The sequence below is a fragment of the Lichenostomus cassidix genome, chromosome 4A (assembly GCF_008360975.1).
Source record: "Lichenostomus cassidix isolate B80296 chromosome 4A, HeHo_3.0, whole genome shotgun sequence".
NCBI lineage: Eukaryota > Metazoa > Chordata > Aves > Passeriformes > Meliphagidae > Lichenostomus > Lichenostomus cassidix.
This window is the reverse complement of record NC_139485.1, coordinates 7,457,836-7,478,348: the sequence shown is the minus strand read 5'-3', so window position 1 is coordinate 7,478,348 and position 20,513 is coordinate 7,457,836. Positions and strand designations below refer to the sequence as shown.

The 20,513-nt window shown below is 45.4% G+C and overlaps 1 protein-coding gene across 5 annotated transcripts in view; it reads right to left on the bottom strand.

Moving 5' to 3' along the window:
- PASD1 (PAS domain containing repressor 1) overlaps nt 1-20,513 on the bottom strand; it is a 52,606-nt gene that overhangs the window by 7,241 nt on the left and 24,852 nt on the right. For 2 of the 5 annotated variants that reach the window (XM_085060337.1, XM_085060338.1), the window contains 15 exons: nt 19,890-20,044; nt 19,062-19,153; nt 17,171-17,260; nt 15,998-16,118; nt 14,658-14,771; nt 13,884-14,002; nt 13,037-13,119; nt 9,313-9,419; nt 6,584-6,731; nt 4,462-4,543; nt 3,643-3,766; nt 2,777-2,886; nt 2,220-2,306; nt 1,164-1,322; nt 458-661 (listed from right to left, as the gene is read on the bottom strand). In XM_085060337.1, coding sequence (XP_084916463.1) covers nt 458-661; nt 1,164-1,322; nt 2,220-2,306; nt 2,777-2,886; nt 3,643-3,766; nt 4,462-4,543; nt 6,584-6,731; nt 9,313-9,419; nt 13,037-13,119; nt 13,884-14,002; nt 14,658-14,771; nt 15,998-16,118; nt 17,171-17,260; nt 19,062-19,153; nt 19,890-20,044 — 1,795 coding nt within the window. Of the gene's footprint in view, nt 1-457; nt 662-1,163; nt 1,323-2,219; nt 2,307-2,776; nt 2,887-3,642; nt 3,767-4,461; nt 4,544-6,583; nt 6,732-9,312; nt 9,420-13,036; nt 13,120-13,883; nt 14,003-14,657; nt 14,772-15,997; nt 16,119-17,170; nt 17,261-19,061; nt 19,154-19,889; nt 20,045-20,513 lie in introns of those variants that run through there. The other 3 variants (XM_085060339.1, XM_085060340.1, XM_085060341.1) reach the window with 3 other exon arrangements.

Sequence of the window (20,513 nt, the reverse complement as noted above, 5' to 3'; positions counted from 1 at the left end):
TTGGCTTTTGAACAACTGAAGTCTTTCCCATCTTAATAGTAGATTTAAGTCTAGTGATGACAAAATTGTTTTTCAAAGCTGCCTTCCAAGACTCCTCAGCCAGAGGAAAACTAATATTTTAAAAAAATACCCATCCTGTGTGGGCATCTACTCTCACCAGCTATGAATGAGCATTGTGTTGATGAGAGCCCAGACCTCCCACTGACTTTCTCCCTGGTCACCAGGAGGGCTCCAGCAGTCCCTGGGGTTTAAATAGTAGTTTCCTGCTACCTGGCTTTTATTTTGTCAGTTGAGTGACATTGTTCCCAACTGACTCTTGACACGAATTCCACAACTCCAGCTACGCAGTAAAGCCAACAGAGAGGGGATGTGTGGGACCACAGGGAGGAGGGACAAGGCAGACAAGTATTTGGAAGCCAGGAAAGGGGATGATGAAGACAGTGAAGCAGTCAGTGACCTGGGGGGCTGTGCCACAGGGATCCCTGAGGAACGGGCGCGGTGACAGCAGGTGGGTACCGCAGTAGTGCTTCGTCCCCATGAGGCCTGGCTGCTGGGACTTCTTGGCTGGGGTCTGCCTGGGTGTCCCCTGCGGTGGTGGCCTCCGGGGGCTTGGCTGCTGCACGTTGTTAAAGACGACAGGGATCGGCTGCTGCATCAGCATCTTGAAGGGAAAGAGGCAGAGGAGTTGTTGGTTGTACTGCCTGGCAGAAATAACACTGCAGCAGCAGCAGCAGGATCTCTAAACCCAGGGGCAAAGTGAACCATGAGTAACAGAAAATCAAATGTTAGCTTGTGTCAAATATTTATTCAGAGCCATGACCGTTCCAGCTCCATTGTGCCTGCTCTGTTTCACAGGAGTGGCAGTGGGGATCCAGCAGCACTAACCACACATGGAATCACCAAGTTTTTTGTGCACGGGAGACTTTGGATTAACTTGGGATTGCTTTTTTCTAAATCATGGAAATTACCAATTCAATACTCAGCCAGATATTGACAGCACTCATCTCTCAGGAAACACCACTCACACATCTGAAACCAAGTTACCAACTTGCCAAGTTCATTTCCAAATGCTTTTGCCACAGACAATTTTGTTACAGAGCTCTGTGTGCTCAAAGGAAAAGCAAATGGCTGGTGAGTTTGGGAGCCCTGGGGGCAGCAGGTACCTGCAGGTTGGAGTCCTGCACGAGCTGGAGCTGCTCCTTGATGACGTGGAGCTCCTCTTGCTGTGTCTTGATGTCAGCTTGCAGTATGCGAGTCCTCTCCTCCAGCTGCTCTTTCAGCTGGTGCATCATCCCCAGCTGGCTGGGGAAATGGTACACTGGCTGCAGAGAACAGAGAGAAAGGGTCACAGGGTAGGACCAGTCCTGCTACTCACATTCATAGTGATGCTGGATTCAGAAAAATTACTGCTTTTCAACTTTTGCCATAAAAAATATGACTCTGACAAAAATGGCGATTGAATATTTAACCAAAGTGCCACTGTAGTTCCAGAGCAGCAGCACATCTGGCTCACACTCAGTTCCTCCCTCCAGATGTTGGCATGTTAAATTTCTGCAGTGTCTATACACCTTGCTGAGTTTGGGCCCATTGTGTTTTGTGGCAGACACTGCATCCAAGCCCTTGTCACACCTCCTGTCTTGGATTTCAGTTGCGCTGCTCATGATATTTGTCAGATGCCAGGCTCAAGACAGGCTGCAACTCCACCTTGGGATCCATCCTTCACACCTACACTGGCCATCTCCAATCTGTTTTGTAGTCTGAACATCCACTGCACTGACATCAAAGCTCTCTAAGGACAGACCTCGTCATTATGGTTTATGACTCTCACATTTTTCTTGTGATTTTTTTCTTTTCCTGGCCTAACTCAAACCTTCCATGACACCCCCTTCCTCTACTAAAACTCCTCAGCATCATACCAGCCAGCAGGTAGCTGTTAGAGATTCAGGGAGAAGTCATCAGCAGCCCCCAGTGCTTTTGACAAGGGTAAACCTCCTATGCTATTTCTTTCGGTGTCCCACCTGCTCTCTCTGCTTGCTGAAATAAGTGGTTGCAATCATTTGGTTGCAGGTAAATCTCAGTAATAGCAACAGAAATGGCAAAGAAACCTTGTCCCCACTCTGGGATGAGCCAGCAAGGAAGTGAGGGCAGTGAACCAGAGCCACCAAGGCTGCCCTGCTGACAGGACATACCAGTGCACTTAACAAAAATAAACCACATACCATCACAGGGTGCTGGGAGGGCACTGCCAGCTGAGCCACGGGGTGCTGAGGGAGGTGTTCACCAGGGGCTTGAGGAGTGGCTATGGCCTAGAAATGAAAACTGTGCCTTACTGTAGGTCCATAGCACCTCTAGTGAAGAGCTGGTGCTGTGCCAGCTCATACCAGGGATGAACAAATGCAGGGAACTTGACAACTGAGATTGGAGATATGAGGATACGTCTGAAGGGAGAATTTAAGCTCCTGCATGCCCCTGCTAATTGCACGTCCTTGGTGTCAGCATCCATTTTGGATAAAGGCCATTTCATGTGTAAAACCCCAAGAAAAGAGGGTTGCTGGTGTGAAAAGGCATTTGCCTCGGAGGGGCAAACTGAACCCTGAAGGGAGGCAGCAGAGGAGCCTCCAGCATCTCTCCACTGGCTCTGCCAGACAGTGGCACTGCCCAGGCAGTCCCAGCACACTCAGAGCACGGGATCCAGCACCTCTGCGGGTGAGATCAGTGCTGGTTGAGCTCATTTCACTGCAGCCTCAGAAAGGCTCTGCTCCCCAGGATCACTGACCTGAGCGCTGCCGCCTGCTGCCAGCCGCAGGGCTGCCTTCTCTGCCGCAGCGCCCGGCCCCGCCGGCCGCGTGGGAGTGCTGGTGTCCGTGCGCCGCATGGACGACGTGGCTGCAAAAGAGAATTCACCGTGCTACAGCAGAGCCGTGCCTGCCGACCCTGGCTAAACCTGGACTGTGTGTGTGCAGATGGGCAGTGACCCACACACTGCCGAAATGGGTCCCCAAACTGCCCCTCTGGCTCCCCACCTGACTTGCTGGGCTCCCTCCTGATGCTAACCCCCGTTCAGCCTGCCCTCCATGGGTGTTTCCAGATGACATCCCCGCTGTCCCCATGGCAAGTATCTCAAGGAAAGTCCCGAGCTGTTCCCTTCCCATGCCCCACAGAGGCACTGTGGTCACCTTGCTGCTGCCTCCAGGGCAAGAAGGGCACTCATGGGAGCTGGGATAGCTGGGATGAAGCTGCCAGCAAGGCAGACATGCTTCTGTGCTCCTTGTGCAGGGATTTCACATCAGAGACTCCGTAATAAAATTATATTATCCCAACATAAAACTTTTGACAGTGAGGTTTGTGGCTCAATCAAGCTAGCAAGTCACCTCCCATCCCCTGAGCCATGTAAACAGCCATGACCCTCAGCAGGTGACAAGCAGGGGAAATCTGCTCTCACACAGGCAGTGGGTTAAGAGGGAGGAAGTGGCAGGTAGCCGTGGCTCTGTTGTTGCTCTGTGACTCGTCATGACACGATACACCTGTCCCAGAGCTGAGCATTGCCCTCCCACCCCAACTCGGTCACTTCCAGCCGAATCCCAGTACTCCGGAGGCTGCCCTGCCCTCCAGCCAGGCTGGGCTCCCCTCCTGGGCACGTACAGGTGGAGTCGGAGAGGGCGGTGTGCGAGGAGCGCCGGGAGCTGTGCGATGACAGTGACACTCCCTCCCGGCTGGCGTCCTGGCTGCTGCCGCACTGCCCCACGTCCAGGTAGCTGCTGTGGCTCTGCGGGGAGCGAAGCACAAGCGGTGAGATGGTCAGCAGGAGGGAATGGCTCTGGAAGGGGCCTTCACCTCCCTGAGACCTCGTTTGCAGACAGAGCCAGCAGGCTGGGTGCACAGCAGCACCACACCGTGCTGGCTCTGCCCCTCTGAGCTCACCCGAAAGCCTTCAGGCACACAGCACCCTCACACTCAAGCCCTGGGCACCCCGGGCTGGGATGATGCTTGGGACACCCAGCAGCACTGGAGGGGACACACCGTGCCATGAGGATTGCTGCACTCTGGTGTGCCACCCTCCTGCTCCCCTGCCCCTGCAGGAAATTGCTTTTGTAGTCAGCTTCTTTCTGCCCGGTTTCTTCAGGGACATCACAGCTGGTCGGCTGTGGCACACTGGGGAGTGGTGACAGGGGGAATGAATGAAGGTTCATCTAGTTCCAATCTCCCTGCCAAGAACAGGGTCATCTGCCACTAGATCAGGCTGTTCAGAGCTCATCCAGCCTGTCCTGAACCAAGATGGGCAATTCAGAGCCATGCAGAGGGAAACTTCTCAGGGCCTGGCTGAGTCATGACCCAGCTGAAGGCTTGGAATGACATGGGAGTGAAGGAAAAGGAGAAGAAAGAGCAGACACTTTCCTAAGATTGCAAGTTATTACTCAGTTTGGTTTAAACATCTCATTCAACTGTGAAGGGACATGGTACCTTTAGGGAAGAGGATGCCAGTTCAATTGATGACTCTTCGAGACCAAGATCTCGCCTTCTCTCAGCCCGAACTTCTGCATAACTGAAAAAAACCAAAAAATGATCCTACAGCTTCTGTGTAAGTAAACTGCCATAACAAGTGTACATTCATTTTCTAACCTGATGATGATGAACAAGAATCCATGTTTTTGCATGGTAGCTCAGTGATGCCTACACCAGTGCCTTGGGCAGGACAAGGTCAGGTCCCTTCTGAGGGTCCACACAACGTGCTGCAGCAGGGTTAACACCCTGCACTCCAAAGAAAGCTCCAAATACAAACTAGCAGCCACCCAGGTGCAATGCAATTGCAGGAATCCCTATAATGTGCCTCTAAAACTGTGTTTGCTTTCCTTTCTTTTCTGCCCTCTTAAATAATAAAATATTTACAGTGACAAATGCCATATGATTCACCACTGGGATAAGTTGGAGAGGATGTTTCAAAGACTCTCTGAGTGTTCATGGATCGTGGGCACTGAGAGGTGCCAGACTTTAGGGTGATGAAATATTAATGAACCACAACCTTTGTGGGAGGCAAGAGAAGTTGCTGAACTGACCCCACTTATATCATCGAGGCAATGAATTTTCCTGAAACAACATTTAAACTTGTGTGCTTCAGTAATATATTCTAAACCTTAACTATCTGAGGCAGAACTGAACTTCAAAATCTATTTAGGACTACATTACTGTGTTTAAGAGGCACTGGAAGCAGAAAGAAGAAACAAGTTAATGCACAATAAATTCAGACCTTAAAGTGAAGCTGAATTCCCTGAAGCAACACAACTGGGAAGCAATCTCTCTGTGCAACAATTACTTATGTTAACACTTCATATGTAGTTTGTATCACAGATCATAGAATCAGGATCAATAGAATTTGGATTGAAAGAGACCTGAAAGATGATCTAGTTCCAACCCTTCTGCTGTGGTTCTGTGGAAACTCTCCATTCCACTAGACCAGGTTGCTCAGAACTCCATCCAACTTGGCCTCAGACATTTCCAGGGATGGGGCATCCACAGCTTCTCTGGGCTTCCAGTGCCTCACCACCCTCACAGGGAAGGATTTCTACCTAAGGTCTAATCTAAACCTATCTCTGACAGTTTAAAGCCATTCCCCCTTGTTCTACCACTCCATGTCCTTGTACAAAGTCCCTCTACAGCTCTCTTGGAGCTCCTTTAGGCGCTGGAAGAGGCTCTAAGGTCTCCCTGGAGCCTTTTCTCCAGGCTGAACAACCCCAGCTCTCTCTGCCTGTCTTCACAGGAGAGTTGCTCCAACCCTCTGAGCATCTTCATGGCCCTCCTCTGACTCAGCCCAACACATCCATATACTTCACATTTACTAGTTCTTGCTCTTCTAGATGTTTGACAGAAAAAGAGGGGGACCATAAAAAATTTGATTCCTGACAGTAAAGAAACACACAGTGAGAAATCAGTTTACTCAAGTTAATGGAGCAAACCAGAATGTGATATTTTTTCAAGCCTTTCAGTGAATATCTTCTCACCCTTAACGCAGTCTCTTTTGAGATGGCAGCAGTAATCCAGCAGATTCCCCTCCAGAAGGTGCATTCACAGAGCATCCCACACATGCACTGCCTTCCAGCACGGGCTGCAACTCAGCACAAGCAGCTTCCCACTAGGGGGGGATCCAGGGCTGGATTTGGGTGAGGAATAAGGCCGGCGAGCCAGCAGCTAACTCCAAATCATAAATATTTAAAGCTCTGATCAAAAGGTTTTGTAGGAGTTATATGATCTCATTTATGCCCAGAAAGCTGTCTGATTCCCAATAGCTTTAATTCTTTCTCTGGCCATGTCATCACTAGGGATAAAAGGGGAATATAACACACTGAAAGGTTTGGCCAAAGGTAGCTTCCAGGCTTTTGGCCTAGTTGCCAAAAAAAAAAAGAGAAAAAGAAAAAAAGCTAAATAAAACACATGTTCCCTGTCAGAACAGTTTCATGGAATTACATATCATTTTAGTGTGTCAGTAGGCACAGCAAATATTTAGTTAACATGAAACAGGACTAGAAAAAGCAATGACTGAACACTGAGATATCATATACACTGTGAAGTGTTTGGTGCTTACTCCTACCTAACTACCAGGTGAGTGCAAACGATGAACTCGGGCTTGGAGTTCCACTGGTGGTAGGTGATGTAGTAGTGTGTCTGCAGCCATATCCACTGCTGCCCTTTGGTCAGGAACCGATAGTAACAGGACTTTCCTTTTCCAAACTGCATCACTGTTTAACAAAAAGAGAAAGCAATTTACAGCAAACAGGGATTTCATGGTGTAAAAGTGATTAGAAAAACCATTCAGTCCCACACACCTGTCCCAGAGTGGGGCAGTGCTAAAATGGCTCTTGAGCTTTGTGAATATGAGAGATGATACACAACCATTTACTCAGCTTTTGTTTGGGGTCTTTCCTGCTGACTTTCAGGAATGCCCTTTGCTATTTTGAGGTTGCTCTTATAACTGATATAACTATATGACTAGCTACGTTCATTTAACTTACTCATGGGCTGCCCCGAAATAAGCATAAATAACATTAATTAAACAAATTTTTTGCCTTTCACAAGTACATGAGAATGCATTTCGAAGTGATGTAAAGTCAAAGTGTGAAGTAAGAATCCTAATAATGGTACAAAACAACAACAGAGTGGAGTTTTAACAGTTTAACTGAGAGTTTTCTTCCAAGACCGGGCCTACACCAGACCGAGTATGTATTACCAGGCTATGACCAAAAAAATCTCAAGGGCTGTAATACAACTGGAAAGTAATATGGGAAACTATGTTAAATAATCACACTAACTGTTACAGACTGCTGGGAATAGAAAATGAAACATGCTCATCTAAAATACCCATAATTAATGTAAAGTAAAATACAAATGTGGTTTAAACCCATTTCACTTGACAGTAGGCAAGATGTCTGTCCAGAGTGTCAATATGACAAACAGGAACTTATCCAGCCACACTAACCCAAGTGTTTTTACTCACCTATCAGCACTGACTTCTTTAGTGATTCCATTAACAGTGATGGGCTTTAGATGAAGCACTTAGCAGAGATTTTCTGGCTAACATGCAGTGCTGGGGACCCCCAGCTCTTTGTCCTGACACAAATGTCCTGAAGCAACTTCTCTAAGTCACTTTGCCAGCACCTTACGTTGTTTCCCTGCGCAGTAAAATGAAAAGATCCTTCCCTACAGGTGTGTTGTGCAAATACTCTTCCTATAGGTAGGACGAATCCATGGCTTGTAGAAAGGTATAATATAACTCATCAAATCAATTCTCCATAGAATGATCTGACCCACTCTCAATACAGTTTGTGTCTATATCAAACTGCACATGCATTACCAAAAGGCCACTGTCTGCTTAAGTATCTCACTTATGTCTGAATGGTCTTTTAAGCAAACAGCTTAAACTAAGAAGTACTGCACTTGGGAGCAATTAAAATACTCTGTTAATATTCCCATCTACACTCTTGCCACACTTGACACAACTTGTGTGTCCCCCTGTCACAGCTTCCTCCATGTGCTCAGCCAGGCAGCTCACTTTCCTGGCAGCTGCTGTACCAGGGCTTTGTCTGTACAGGGCAGAGAAGCCAGCAGGGAGGTGGAGCAGGGAAACTTGACATTCAGAGAAGCATTTTTCCCCATTTTCTTCTAGGTCCCTCAGCTCCTCATATGTGCAAGTGGTAGAGGGTTCGTAGTAGAGATGGGAGTGGGTTGTCTGCAGTGGGCTGTGGGGCTTCTTGGTGGAGTTCCTTGGTCCCCAGCACCGTGCTGCTCTGCATCTCAGAGCAATTACAGCATCCTGCTTGCTCCACTCCCTGGGGTGTCCTTGTTTCCTTTTGACAAAACACTCTCCTTTCAAGTGGAGACAGCAGAGAGACAGACTGTTCCCAACAGGAAACCTGTAAGTAATATTTCTCAGCAAAATACCTTATTACCTAGATGCATTTTACAAAGTATGTAGTTCTTTTTCATTGCAGCTCTTGGCAATGCAAAACCACTGCAGGACACACATAATTCTGGCTCAATATCTCAGTCTGAAATAAAATGGAAAAATCTGGGTCTTGGGGATAAAGCATCTCACATCTGGTAGGAACTGCACACTGATTAAAAGTAGACCACATCTTCAGACACCTTCTGCCCTTCCTCACGTTAGCTCCTGCCCTCAGCAGGATGTGGTTCTTCAGCATTGGGCTGCACTGCTGTGGAACTCTTCTGGGGGCTCCTTCTTCCCTGGCTCCCACAGGTCACACTGTTTCTCCTTGCACGAAAATGAACTTCATGGACCTTCTTTGGTGTTTACACATCAGCCTGAACTTGACTCTTCTGCTTTGTTGCTTTCCTTTCAGGTTGACCAAACATGAGACATCTTCACCCACAGGGAAACTGTATTCAGTGCTTCTGTGTTTAAAATGATTCTGAATCTCAACAAACATTTAACTAATGAGTAAGTGAGGTTCACAACATCTAATTGCACAGGCAGGAGATCCAAATGATGCTCTTAGAAGGTGTTCTGGTGAGCTGAGCCCCCTGGCTAACTTTCAAGCCCAGGGGAAAGGCAAGACCCCATGAGCTGTGACAAATTAACAAAACTCACAGGGCAGAGGGGGAAAAGTTCTGACTCCCAATCTATTAATTTCATTTCACTCTGAGACAACCTGTGCTCAAACAGGTTGAGGAAACCTGCACAAACAGCTCCTGATCTGAATGAATTCTGCAGATTTCAACCTCCCAGGTAAGTGTCAACTGCAACAGTAAAAGGTTTTGGACAAGTGACAAGATCAGACACACTGCAGAGGGAGGGCAACTTACAGTGTTCATGGCACCTAGCAAGAAGCTCCAGGTCATCTGCGTGGTAGTAATCATACCCTGACGTTCCCAGAACCTCAAAGGGTAAATATCCTATAATAGGTGGAGCCCTAAAAAGGAAGCAAAGGGCAGGGAGTGAGCACAAAACTTGATGCTTTGACATCCTGGCAGATAAGCTGTGATACCAGCAACAAACACCTCATTCATTCACTTGGCAGGGAAATCTGGAGTAGCTATTCATATAGGCAGTGATGCATTTTCATACACAAACAAAAAAAAAAAAAAACCCACAGTGAGGGAGAGGTAAAAATTGAGAAAATGAAAAGGTGTGTGTTTACTGTTTCCCAGCCTATTCATTACGTGGGTGTAGAGAAAGGCATGTACGTATGTGAGTGACTCAATTCATTAAGGATGCTTGTGAGACACAGCTTGAGAAACGCTACGGCTGATCCTGCGCATAACAACCTGGAGCTGGAGTAAAATTACCCAGTAGGTTGGATGTAAATGTCATCTGGGTAGTAACTGTAGAAGAAGGAGTAAGTGGGAAGCTGAAGTGTGTGTCAGGACCAGCTTGGGAAAAAGTAATTGCTCCCCTGGAAAAGCTTGGGAAACTATAGCCAGCAAAACTTTCTGTGCTGGTAGTATCAATAGCAATAGACATGGGGCTGATTTAGGGCTGGTTTTGCTTTGGCTGGTGGAGAAGGAATTGATGGAGTATTTACATAGTGAGGTAAGTCATTGCAATGTGCCTATTTTATTGTCAATTCTAGATTTTCAATTTTCTAGGCAAAATATGAGATTTTATTTTAAGCAGGTGTCCTAATGCAGCCTTCACTGGAGCCTGATAGCTTATGATTATGAAACAACACTGAAATGTGAGGTGAAAAACACTTTTTGTCTCTTCTCCCTCTATCAGCATGTCACTCTCCATCCCCCAGCACTCAGGTACGCTCCTGCCTGCCCCAACTCAAGCACTCAGTGAGGCAGGACCTGTGCTAATGTGGCTCCACCTGTTTGTTCTGGCTGCAGGATGTGCTGATAGTGTGAGGTTCACCTGCCAAGTTCAGTGTGTTTCTCAGGAATAGGTCGAAATGGTAAATGACTCAAAACAGGGCAGGTTGAAGGGGATGGTGCCCATCAAACCTGCCTCTCCTGCTGCCCCTCTCCTGGTGTGCTGAGTGCTCTTAAGGAAGGAGGCCATAAAATGACCAAGACTGTGAGCAAAAAGCTTTTTCAGTGTAGTACATGTGAGTTTGGATGGATCAGCCCTGAGTTTCTTGGTTATTACTGTGTGAAGTTCTCTCTTGGCTGTGCCATTTGTCCTCTTGGGAGGCACTGCACAGGTTATTCAGCCACAGAGAGCCCAGGCAGGTCCCTAACCTTCCTCTTCCCACAGCTGCAGGCAGTGTGGCACCAAATGGGAAATGAGGGGTAAGAAGGATCTAAGGATCTGCTCAGCAGCTGTCCCAGGAGGGCCAAGGTGTGAGCAGGAGCTCCCCAGTCCCAGCACAACAGGAGAGCTGGGAGAGTCAGGCCTCCACTTGAGAGCGAATCTCTCAAAGTAGAGTGCACTGAGCACACAGTGGTCTCTGCCACAATACAGCTTTATTTATTCAAGTAACTTCTCACAGAGCACTCTGTTCCTTTTCCTCATGTGACCCAGATTTCTGTTAATGGTGATAATATGTGTATTTATTAAAGTGTCCTTCCTTGCTGTCTCTTTGGCAGAATGCATCACTGTTTCTCCTATTTTTAATGACATCCTTACATTCAAGACAATAATGTCTTTCAGATGCACATCAGATAAACATTTAAGCTGATCAGGAAGGTATTGTGCTTTCCTGAATCTCACCAGAGCTCTTTATATGAGAATGCAACCACAAAATGCTCCTCATCTGTCATTTGACAAGGAGCTGCCTTGTGGAGCAATTTAAAAGTGTCTTGTTAGCTTTAGTTCCAGCCCTGAGACCTGCAACTCTCTGTGCAAATGGGAATGCACAGTCTTCAGAGAGCCTTTTGGGTGCTGTCTTTTAATAATTGAACAGAAAATAAGAACAGTATCACAGTGCAGAAGAGAAACAGTTCATTATCAAAGTTGATGGGTTTTTCATCCTCTACACATATTTACATATAGACACAGAATACAGACTTTTTCTATTTTTCTCATGTTTATCCAGATCTTTGGAATGCTTTTATTGCACCTATCTTCACTCTGATTTAAGCTGTGATCATGATAGCAAAGGTCCTGATTCCAGCTCCTGCCCTGTGCCCCTGCTGATGGCACACCTCAGTGTCAGGCAGCCTGTGGTGATGCAAATAAGAAACAGCAACATTTCCCAGTGTCTTGCAGACTTCACTGGAGAGAGCTTTGAATCAGTGATTAGATGAGACAACTCCCATGATCTCCTGCTCATTCTTGGGTCTGAGCTCACTGCTTGCATCTGGGGCTGTCACAAACTCTTCCTCAGCGTCTGCATCATCTTGATTTCCTCTCAATAACAATAGTTTCCTCACCAGGGATATCAGTGGGACTGGAGTGTCTGCAAGCACCCAGCACAGAGATGCCTCTCTGAGTCATAACCCAGATTCATCAAAAGACTCTTTGACAAGTTTCAAAGTAGCTCCTACTCACCTTTTTCACAGGAGCTGCTTGGACACAGCCCTGTGGAAAAGCAGCTCACTTCATCAGTGAAATGAGTGGCTTGGGTCTCTTTTACAAATGTGAACCTTAATCAGCTGATTCTGAAAATGTGCATTATCAGACAGGCCAATTAAAGTCTAACAAAGCCTGTCCAGCAAGATCTCATCTGAATGAATAATTATCTGACTGTCCCAAACAACACATAATCAACTGCAGAGCTGTCACAGGGTCAGTTCCTCCACACTTCAAGGCATGAGGTGTGAGGCACACACCTTGTGTTCTATATAAATGAAAGTTATTATTAATTTATATTTGCTCTCTCTCTTTCTTGCTCTAAATGCGAAGATGATATTTAGATTTTTTTCTCTCACTGTTCTATTTTTTTCCTTAGAATGTTATTTACTAGTCTCCTGTTTTTAGTAACGACTACCTTTGCACAGCTCACAAGGGGAGGGATAATGAAAATGGTAGGATTCTGCAATGTGCTTATGCACATATGTCAAATACAGAGAAGTAAAAGAGTGAATAAAAGCCTCCAGCTTTTTTTGAAGAAAATGAATCTTAAATTAATCAGCTTAATAAAGTGGTTCCAGTCTGTTTCATTCATTCACCAAGCTGAATTCTGGCCCACCATATTGCACATTCAAAAACTAATTGGCAATTAAATAATAAAATCTACTGGTTTTTATTTTATTTTTAGAAATTCTATCATTTCTCAAGGTGAAAAATAAAAAAATTATTGACCCAGCAAAATATTTAGAAGGATTCCTGGAAGTTGTAGTTATAAAACAGAGGACCTAAACCAATACAGGGAATGGGACCCACACTGCTCATTTTCAATGAATTATTATCTTAGTTAGAAGATTAGATATTTTTCTAGACATTTTCCATGGTTTCTTACTTGCCTAAAATATGGAAAATAATGAAGCACTTAAGGATGCCTAATAGCTAAGTTCAGAGTACTGCTACTTACTAAGTTGCATTTAATTAGAACCATTCCATTTGGGATCTCAGGAAATAAGTACACAGAGTTTTCTATTTTAAACTACAGTTTAGTTATTCAGTGACTATATCCAGACCTCTTACCTGTGGTCCAAGAATAAAAACTTCCATTCTAAACTATGCCTCGATGTAAATTCTTCACATGGCTCTTCAACGTTGCAGAGCTCCTGCAAAACAGTCAGACATTTAGGGCACATTCAGAGATTTAATGCTATGAAACAACAAAAAGGGCCCACTATCAAAACCTAGGATGCATCTTGGTGATATAATAAACCACAGCAAAATACAGTGCCTTTAAAGCACTTATTTTCCTTTGAGGAATGTGTAAGGCTTGTTTTATAGATGCATGAACTGATGAAAAATGGCTGCATAGTTTACCTTAAGCTGAATTTCAGAGCTAGGATAAATAGTCTAAGAGTCTTGTCTTGCACTCTCTAGGCAAAATTCCCCAGCTTTTTGCAAACAGTGATATTTGAATATGGATGACAGCTGCAGGTCCAGCCCCTAACTGAGCTGGCTAATGCCCTCTTGGGCAAGCAGCACCTGGGGCTGTTCCCCTGTCTAAGTGTACAGTGCCACTGGACACTTACAGACCAGCAGGAAGAGCCAATGACACACATTTTCAAATGGGTTTCAAGATGCAGATGGCTTCCTTACACAAAGGAGTGGTGGATGTATGCCTTTGAAGGCTGCAGATTGCCAAATGGTGCAGCTGGTCCCCCTGTCCTGGTGCCCCTGAGATAGCCCACCACAAACCCACCTCTTCCCAAAAGCAGCTCCCACTTTACACCTTACCTTTCCAAAATACACACTTCTGTCATGTCCCAGGCACAGCAGTGCCCTCTCTCCCCTCCTAACCCTGGCACAAGCTGCTGACCCTGCTCTGAGCAGTGCTGCAGCACCCACAGCAGCTCGAGGGCAAAGTGCTCACCTTCAAGAACTGCGGCGTGACGAGACGAACAGTCGCTACCAGGCAGATCTGCTCCTCCGTGGCTGACCTGAAAGCTCGTGCAATAGCTGACTCAAAGCCATTACAGGAGGGTGTAGGCACTAGAAACAACCAGACAATTTATTTAAGAAGAAGAGGAAGGAGAGCTTTCTTTTCATGTTAAGACAGGTACAGTGAGTGATGAAACCCAAGCGACAAACTCCTCCTACCCACAGGGTGATGCCACACTGATCCATGCTGATGTTATGTAAAGCATGACCCTTTAGGCTCCGAGTTACACAGCAGTAACCACCTACCCCTGGCTTTGTAAGAGCCCTGAGCAGCTCACCATGTGCAGCTGCAGTCTCCTTGTCAGCCTTTCCCCAGGTCAACATTTGCAAGATTCAGGATTTTACAGGCACGTCAAACTACTTAATCTCTGCAAAGCGTCATTTCACTGCCACAAGTGAAACAGAAAACCATATTTCACTGGCTATGTGAATAAGTAGGCTGCTTTACAATTGGCAGTGGGTCAAACAGAGGTATTTTCAGTCTGGTATCAGCTTTAGGCACAGCATGCAGGAGAGTGCACTCTTCTGATCAACAGCCCCCCCACCACTTTTGTATGAAAAATACATCCAATGCATACCCAGCTCATTCCATCCCTGACAATTATGGGACATTTTCAGCAGAAACAGAGCCTTTAAGATGCTACAGATCAACACAATTTAAAGGAGTGGGGTGGAGGGGCAAAGGAAGGCTGCAACAGTAACTTACCATGAGTAAAATATTTAAAATCCACTACAAATTTCACATATTCATACATCAGGGGTTCATTTGGATCTAAGCTGCCTCTTGCTAAATGGCAACAAAACTCTATTTGTTTTTCTGCTGAAATGAGAGAAAGAGAGGGAGACACAGACAATGTTATTAGAAGTCTGCACTTAAGCTTGCTCATATACTTAATTTATCTACCAACCCTGCTGCTGTAGTATCTGAGCACACCCTGCTGGGATGCTTTTGATACTCAGAAGTAAATATAGAACTACTACGAGCAATTATCAGCTGTTTCTGCTCAACAAATGTATTGTCGCCCTTTTTTCTAGTCTTTGCAGTTACCTCAGTGAGCTGGGTGTTCAGGCCTGGCTATACTGGTCACCAGGATCTTTCCCTGGACAATCAGCAGGATCTTTCCCTGACTTCATGGATGCAGGATTTCATGCAAAGCAGTTACATGGTACTGCAGTTCTGTGCCCTGGTACTGCTCAGTAGGACCCAGATCCAAAGGGCACTGAACTCACCCTAAGCCCTTCCATTAAGAGTGGAGGGCACTGTGCCAAGCTCTAATCCAGTTTTCTGCCCCAAGTCTGAACTCTATGGATCAGACCACGTGGCCAGAGGGAAACCAGCCCCAGGGCAGAGCATCATCAGGCCGCTCAGAGCATCATCAGGCTGCTCAGAGCATCCTCAGGCTGCTCAGCTCCCACTGATGCTCATGGGGCAGCAGGGAGGGGAGCTCAGTGCTGCTCAGGGCCTTGCCAAACCCATGGGGAAAGGGGTGGGGGCCCAGCACAGGCTTGGTGAAACACAGGTTCTGGGAAGATGCTGCTGCCTGCTCTGGTCCTGGGGACATTTTCTGGGGGAAAGGGACATTTTGGGGATGGGACAGCAGCCAACAGTACAAATCCACATGGATTGTTCAGACAGGAAGGCTGGTGCTTAAGGTGCCTTGGGGCTTCTCTCGTGTCCTGAGACACACAGTCTTCCTAAGGAATAATGGCTCTGCCAAAACTGTTTGGGATTTCTCCAAATTTTTCTTCCCCTAACTTCTGACTCCCTTTTCAGGCTTAGTCTAGCATCCCACTTGGGGAAAAGCATCTACTGAGGCCAACTCCATGGGGCAAAACAGATGGTAAAGCAAAGCCTGTCCTAATCAAAGAGCAAGTAGTCGGAGCACATAGGAACATCAGAGATTTGATGCACTAAAACCCACAAATGCAGCAAAACAGAAGTGGCAGGCAGGAGCATTAAATAGCTGGAGAGCTCTGTGCAGGCTCCCCTGGGAGCTATTTACCTTTGGCAAACTTCCCTGACCGACAGACAGAAGCAGAGCTTACCATTTAGAAAATCAGCTGCAACGGGATCTGTCATGAGCACATGTGGAGAAAGGAGCTTGTACACTTCGCTCTGCTCCCGCTCAGGCAGAAAGTTTAATATATTTTGGTCCACCAAATCTGACTGATACAAAAGAATGCTTTGTCATGTTCAGCAGTACAGCCTGACACAACCACATGCCTTTTCATCCCACAGCAGAGCACACATGCCTAAGACAAGGAAGCCCAGTCAATCTGCAGATGGATCCAGGGCAGATTATGACCCTTAGGCTATTTTACCCCAGGATTACTGTCTGTTTGCAAAAGGCTGAACAAGTCCCAGAGGTTTCCCTTCAGTTCAGACAGATATAGGCTGGAGAAGAAACCCTGGTACTACTGGAATATAACATGATGAGAAGTGAAATATTTTTCTTTGAAAGCAAGACACAGAAGAGGGAGAACTCCTTCCCACATCCTCCATTTGTCTTCTAGGCTGAACATCTGGCAAAATCACCTCGACCTGCAAGTGATTCAGCACCCATCAACCCACACATCCTGACTAAAGGGATTCTACCAAAATGTCAGCACAGATTTGTTCCTTGCACACCAGGACATTCAGGTAACTGTGTGCTCTAATTTGCCCTCATATATGGCATCCTTGGTGCTTCATGCTTGGCACCACATAAAGAGAAAAATGGTTTTGAGGGGCAAGCTGAAATTTCTTCACCTGACAATTAACTGGTTGCTAGAAGTTCTCCTGGAAAACCCTGAAGCCACACATTTATTACCAAAGACTATGGGCTCAATGTAGAAAAACCCAATGTCATTTGAAGAGCATAGATTCAGCTCTGAAATAATACTTATATTATTTAAAAAGAGCTTCTGCACAGAACCATAAGATTTTCCATAAACCTGATGGGACAAACACCTCCCAGAACTTTAGATGTGCAGCCAAGTGATGAGCTATGAGTACAGTGATTTTGCATAGTTGGGTTTTTTTTAAGCTAACTCACAGACCCTGAGAGAGAATCCTTTATTCACAGGAACTTGAGAAACTCCACAAGAATTTGTTGGTTGACCTCCCACCCACAGTCAGTTGCCTCTTTGGTTGGACAAAACCAGTCCCCAGCCCTGCATTGATGGATTTGCATTAGGGAGGGGAATGAGCCTTCAGTGTATTGCGAGGTCAGAACTTACCGGTAAGTGTCCTAGCAGAGATGAAACACTATCAGATACATAAATAATAATCCCATCAGTGGTAAGAGCAATGAGAAAGCCATCTAGTGCCTAATGATAACAGACAGAAAAAGAAGAAATAAAACCAAAACAGAATTATACAAGGGAAAAACTTAAAATATAATAGGCTAATTGATTCTTTAGTGATGCTTCTCACAGCTTAAACCTAGGAGAAATTAATCATGGAAATGACAGTTCAATGTGGAAAAATAAAAATTACACATGCTGTCTAATTCAACGTTCTTTTTATATTCTTATTTTCTCATTCTCATTATTATTAAATTGACTTGTATTTTTCACCCAGTCACTATTTATTTAACATAAAGTGAGACAGTGATGCTTAGAATTTCAACACCCACACAATCCTGGTGACTTCAGTCACTTCATTATGTGTTCTGAATTACACAATAGTTAACAAACTCAGTGCGTAAGGAGATGTTAGATATCATCTTGGCAAACCCAGTATTGTGGATGGATGGATGGATAAGCAAAAGCACAGAAATCACACAATTATGTATTTTTAGTAATTTATGGACAATATGGAGAAGATTTAAAGCCTTATTTATTTTGCTTAAAGCACTCATTTGTAAGGCTAGTGACAAAACAATTTTCCCCTTTCTTATTCACAGTGGTTTCTGTCCCAGAGTCTAAGCTCTCTGTCCCTTTTAAGTCACTGCCTGTGCTTTTCTCCCTGGGTGTTGTATCCTCCCTATTCTTCATAACATCTTGTAGCATTTACTCAGTGTCTGTTCTTATTCTTCTCTAACATCAAGACCTGAGAGTTTTAATAGCTGGTCAGCACTGTGCACAAAGCCAGCTCTTCTAAAGACACTGTTATGCTGCTCTGCAGCTCAGTTAAAGGGAGGCAAAGATTCACCATCTCCCCCCTCTCACTGCCAGACTCTGCCTTTGCTCAAAATGAGTCCTCTCTGGAAAAAACCCACTGATTATAAGCAAACTGTTTAATGGTCTACCAGAGCCCAGCAAACCAGCAGTTATTAAAGGGCTCTCTCCCCCTCCACTTCCAATCTATGGGGGGAATTTGTTTTGATTTAGCTGGAACAAGCTAGCTTGTTTGGTGAGAGAGATTCCCAGAAAGAATGAACAGACTTTTCCAGAGAGGTGAGTCATGACATCCTGATGAAAAGGAATAACTAAGACACAGCAGCACCTCCCAGCTCAGCCCAGCATACACCCTAATTTTGGTGGGGCAAAGAGCAGCAGCTGCCCACGCAGGGTAGGAGATGTCACCACCAGAGGAGCATGCAGCACAAACCCAGAGCCACATCCTTAAGAAAGGAGAAAATGTAGGATTGGGGGATGTTTCTAGATAGGCAAAGCATTTTAGATGTGGGAGTATCAGAGCTGTTTTCCTGAATGCACTTAAAGGCAATTCAAGCAAAAGAGGCAGCACTCCCATCACGAGGACAGCAGCTCAGCCAGCAGCTGCAGAGGCAGCACAGCCGATGCTGCCTGGCTAATGGCATGTGGGAGGAAGAGATCTGCTCTGCTTTTTTCAGGCCCTTTCAAGTTTTTCCTAAAACTGCCAGCTCGAGCAGCTCTTCTGAGAAAGGAAATTCTCTTTTTCCTCTCTCACCAGGCCAAATCTGGGCCAAACCAGTCTTCATTCCTAGACGAAAAGCCGTTTATCTTTAAGGGGAAGCAATCATATTTTTAATTCTGTGTCTGCAAAGCATTTAGCACAACATTGGTCTCTGTCAGGTTTGTATTGTATGTGCCAGCAGAGTAGAAATCATTAACATTGGGACCTACAGGTGAAAAGGAACTGTATATCCCTGAACTACTCCACTGAACTGATTATTTCTCACTAATCTATTTAATTTCTTCTTACCTCTAACATCAACTGGGTGAACTCCTCGTTGCTAAGAAATGAAGGCTTCCAGTCTTGTCTAATCTCACAGGCTTCTGTCTGTGCTGTGATTTCTTAAAGAGAAAATATCAAAAAAGCAACATGACTCATGCTACTTGGATTTTTTTCATTTTCAAGTAACTCTAGATTTCTTTAAAGAGGCTTTTAGAGGAATCATCCTCAGATCATTCTTCACACAAAGCCTTCTTGCATGCAACAGTCATTTTCCATGCCATCATGATACAAATGCATTAGAAATCAAGAAAGGGAAATGGAGACATTTTGGGGGGTCTGAAGATAACCCTAAAAAATTAGGGTCAATGGGCTAATTTCAGAGTAGTGGAGCATCCCTGTGAGCAAAGGGTGTCTGCAATTCTGGAGCCATATCAGAAAGGCTCTTGTCAGTGCCCAGGCAGCAGGGCAGGCTGACAGTCATTTCCTAATCCAAGGGACTTGGGAACATGGCACAGAATCCCCTTTCCTCTGATTTTTATAATGGGTGCTGTTCCTCAGCTTTTGCCTCCTCAGATTATGTTTGTTTGGCACAAAGCAGGCCATGGGGATGCAGAGGCCGATGAGGGAAATGATGTCTTCACAGTAAAAAGCACACAGCACTGCATCTTTTCAAATCTATCTATGTTTAACTGGTCAGCACTGTATTCAGCTCTAGCCCACTTCCTGAGGCCAACTGCTGTGCCTTATTCTGCCCCTCACTTAGGCTCATGTCCTCTCTGGATGTCTGAGATGCTTGGGAAAAACAGTTTTCATTAATTGAGTGGAAACTGATGCAGAGCCAGAATCCTCCTGTACCTTTCTGTTTCTGTAGGAAGTCGATGGTCCTCTGTAGTATTGTGGACTTGTCCATCTTGAGAGGGTGGCCATGGCCCTGCAGCATTGTGCAAAGCTCTTTAATGAGGACATTGAACTGGTCTCTCCTCTTCTTCTCAGATTTGTTGCGTGATGCCCTGGGAGACAAACATAAATGCCACTAAACAGAATGAAGGACCTACAGCTCTAACCAGGGTGAGGTAAACTACCCTGCCCCAGCAAAACACTTGATGTTCAAGAATCTGAACTCTGCTGGGGGTGTTAATTTGTTTAAAATTGGGCTTGCACACAAGGATTTTGCTGGTACTTAGAGCCTTGTAGCAAGACTGGACACACCGGCAGCAAGGAACACCTGGAGGTAATAAATATATTTGGGTTAATTTTGGAAGGACTGTATACTTACATCCATTTGAGCAGCAGTTCCCATTGTTTGAAAAGCAGTGATAGTCAAGGTGTTATGGGAGAAATTTCTCCAGTAAGAGAAATGTATGTTCATGCATGTTCATGTTTTGCTCATCTAATTTTAATGAACTTTTGTTTTGCAGTTAGTACACATACATATAAAGGTCAAAATGTGAAGGATTTTTTTGATTTGTACTTGCAAAA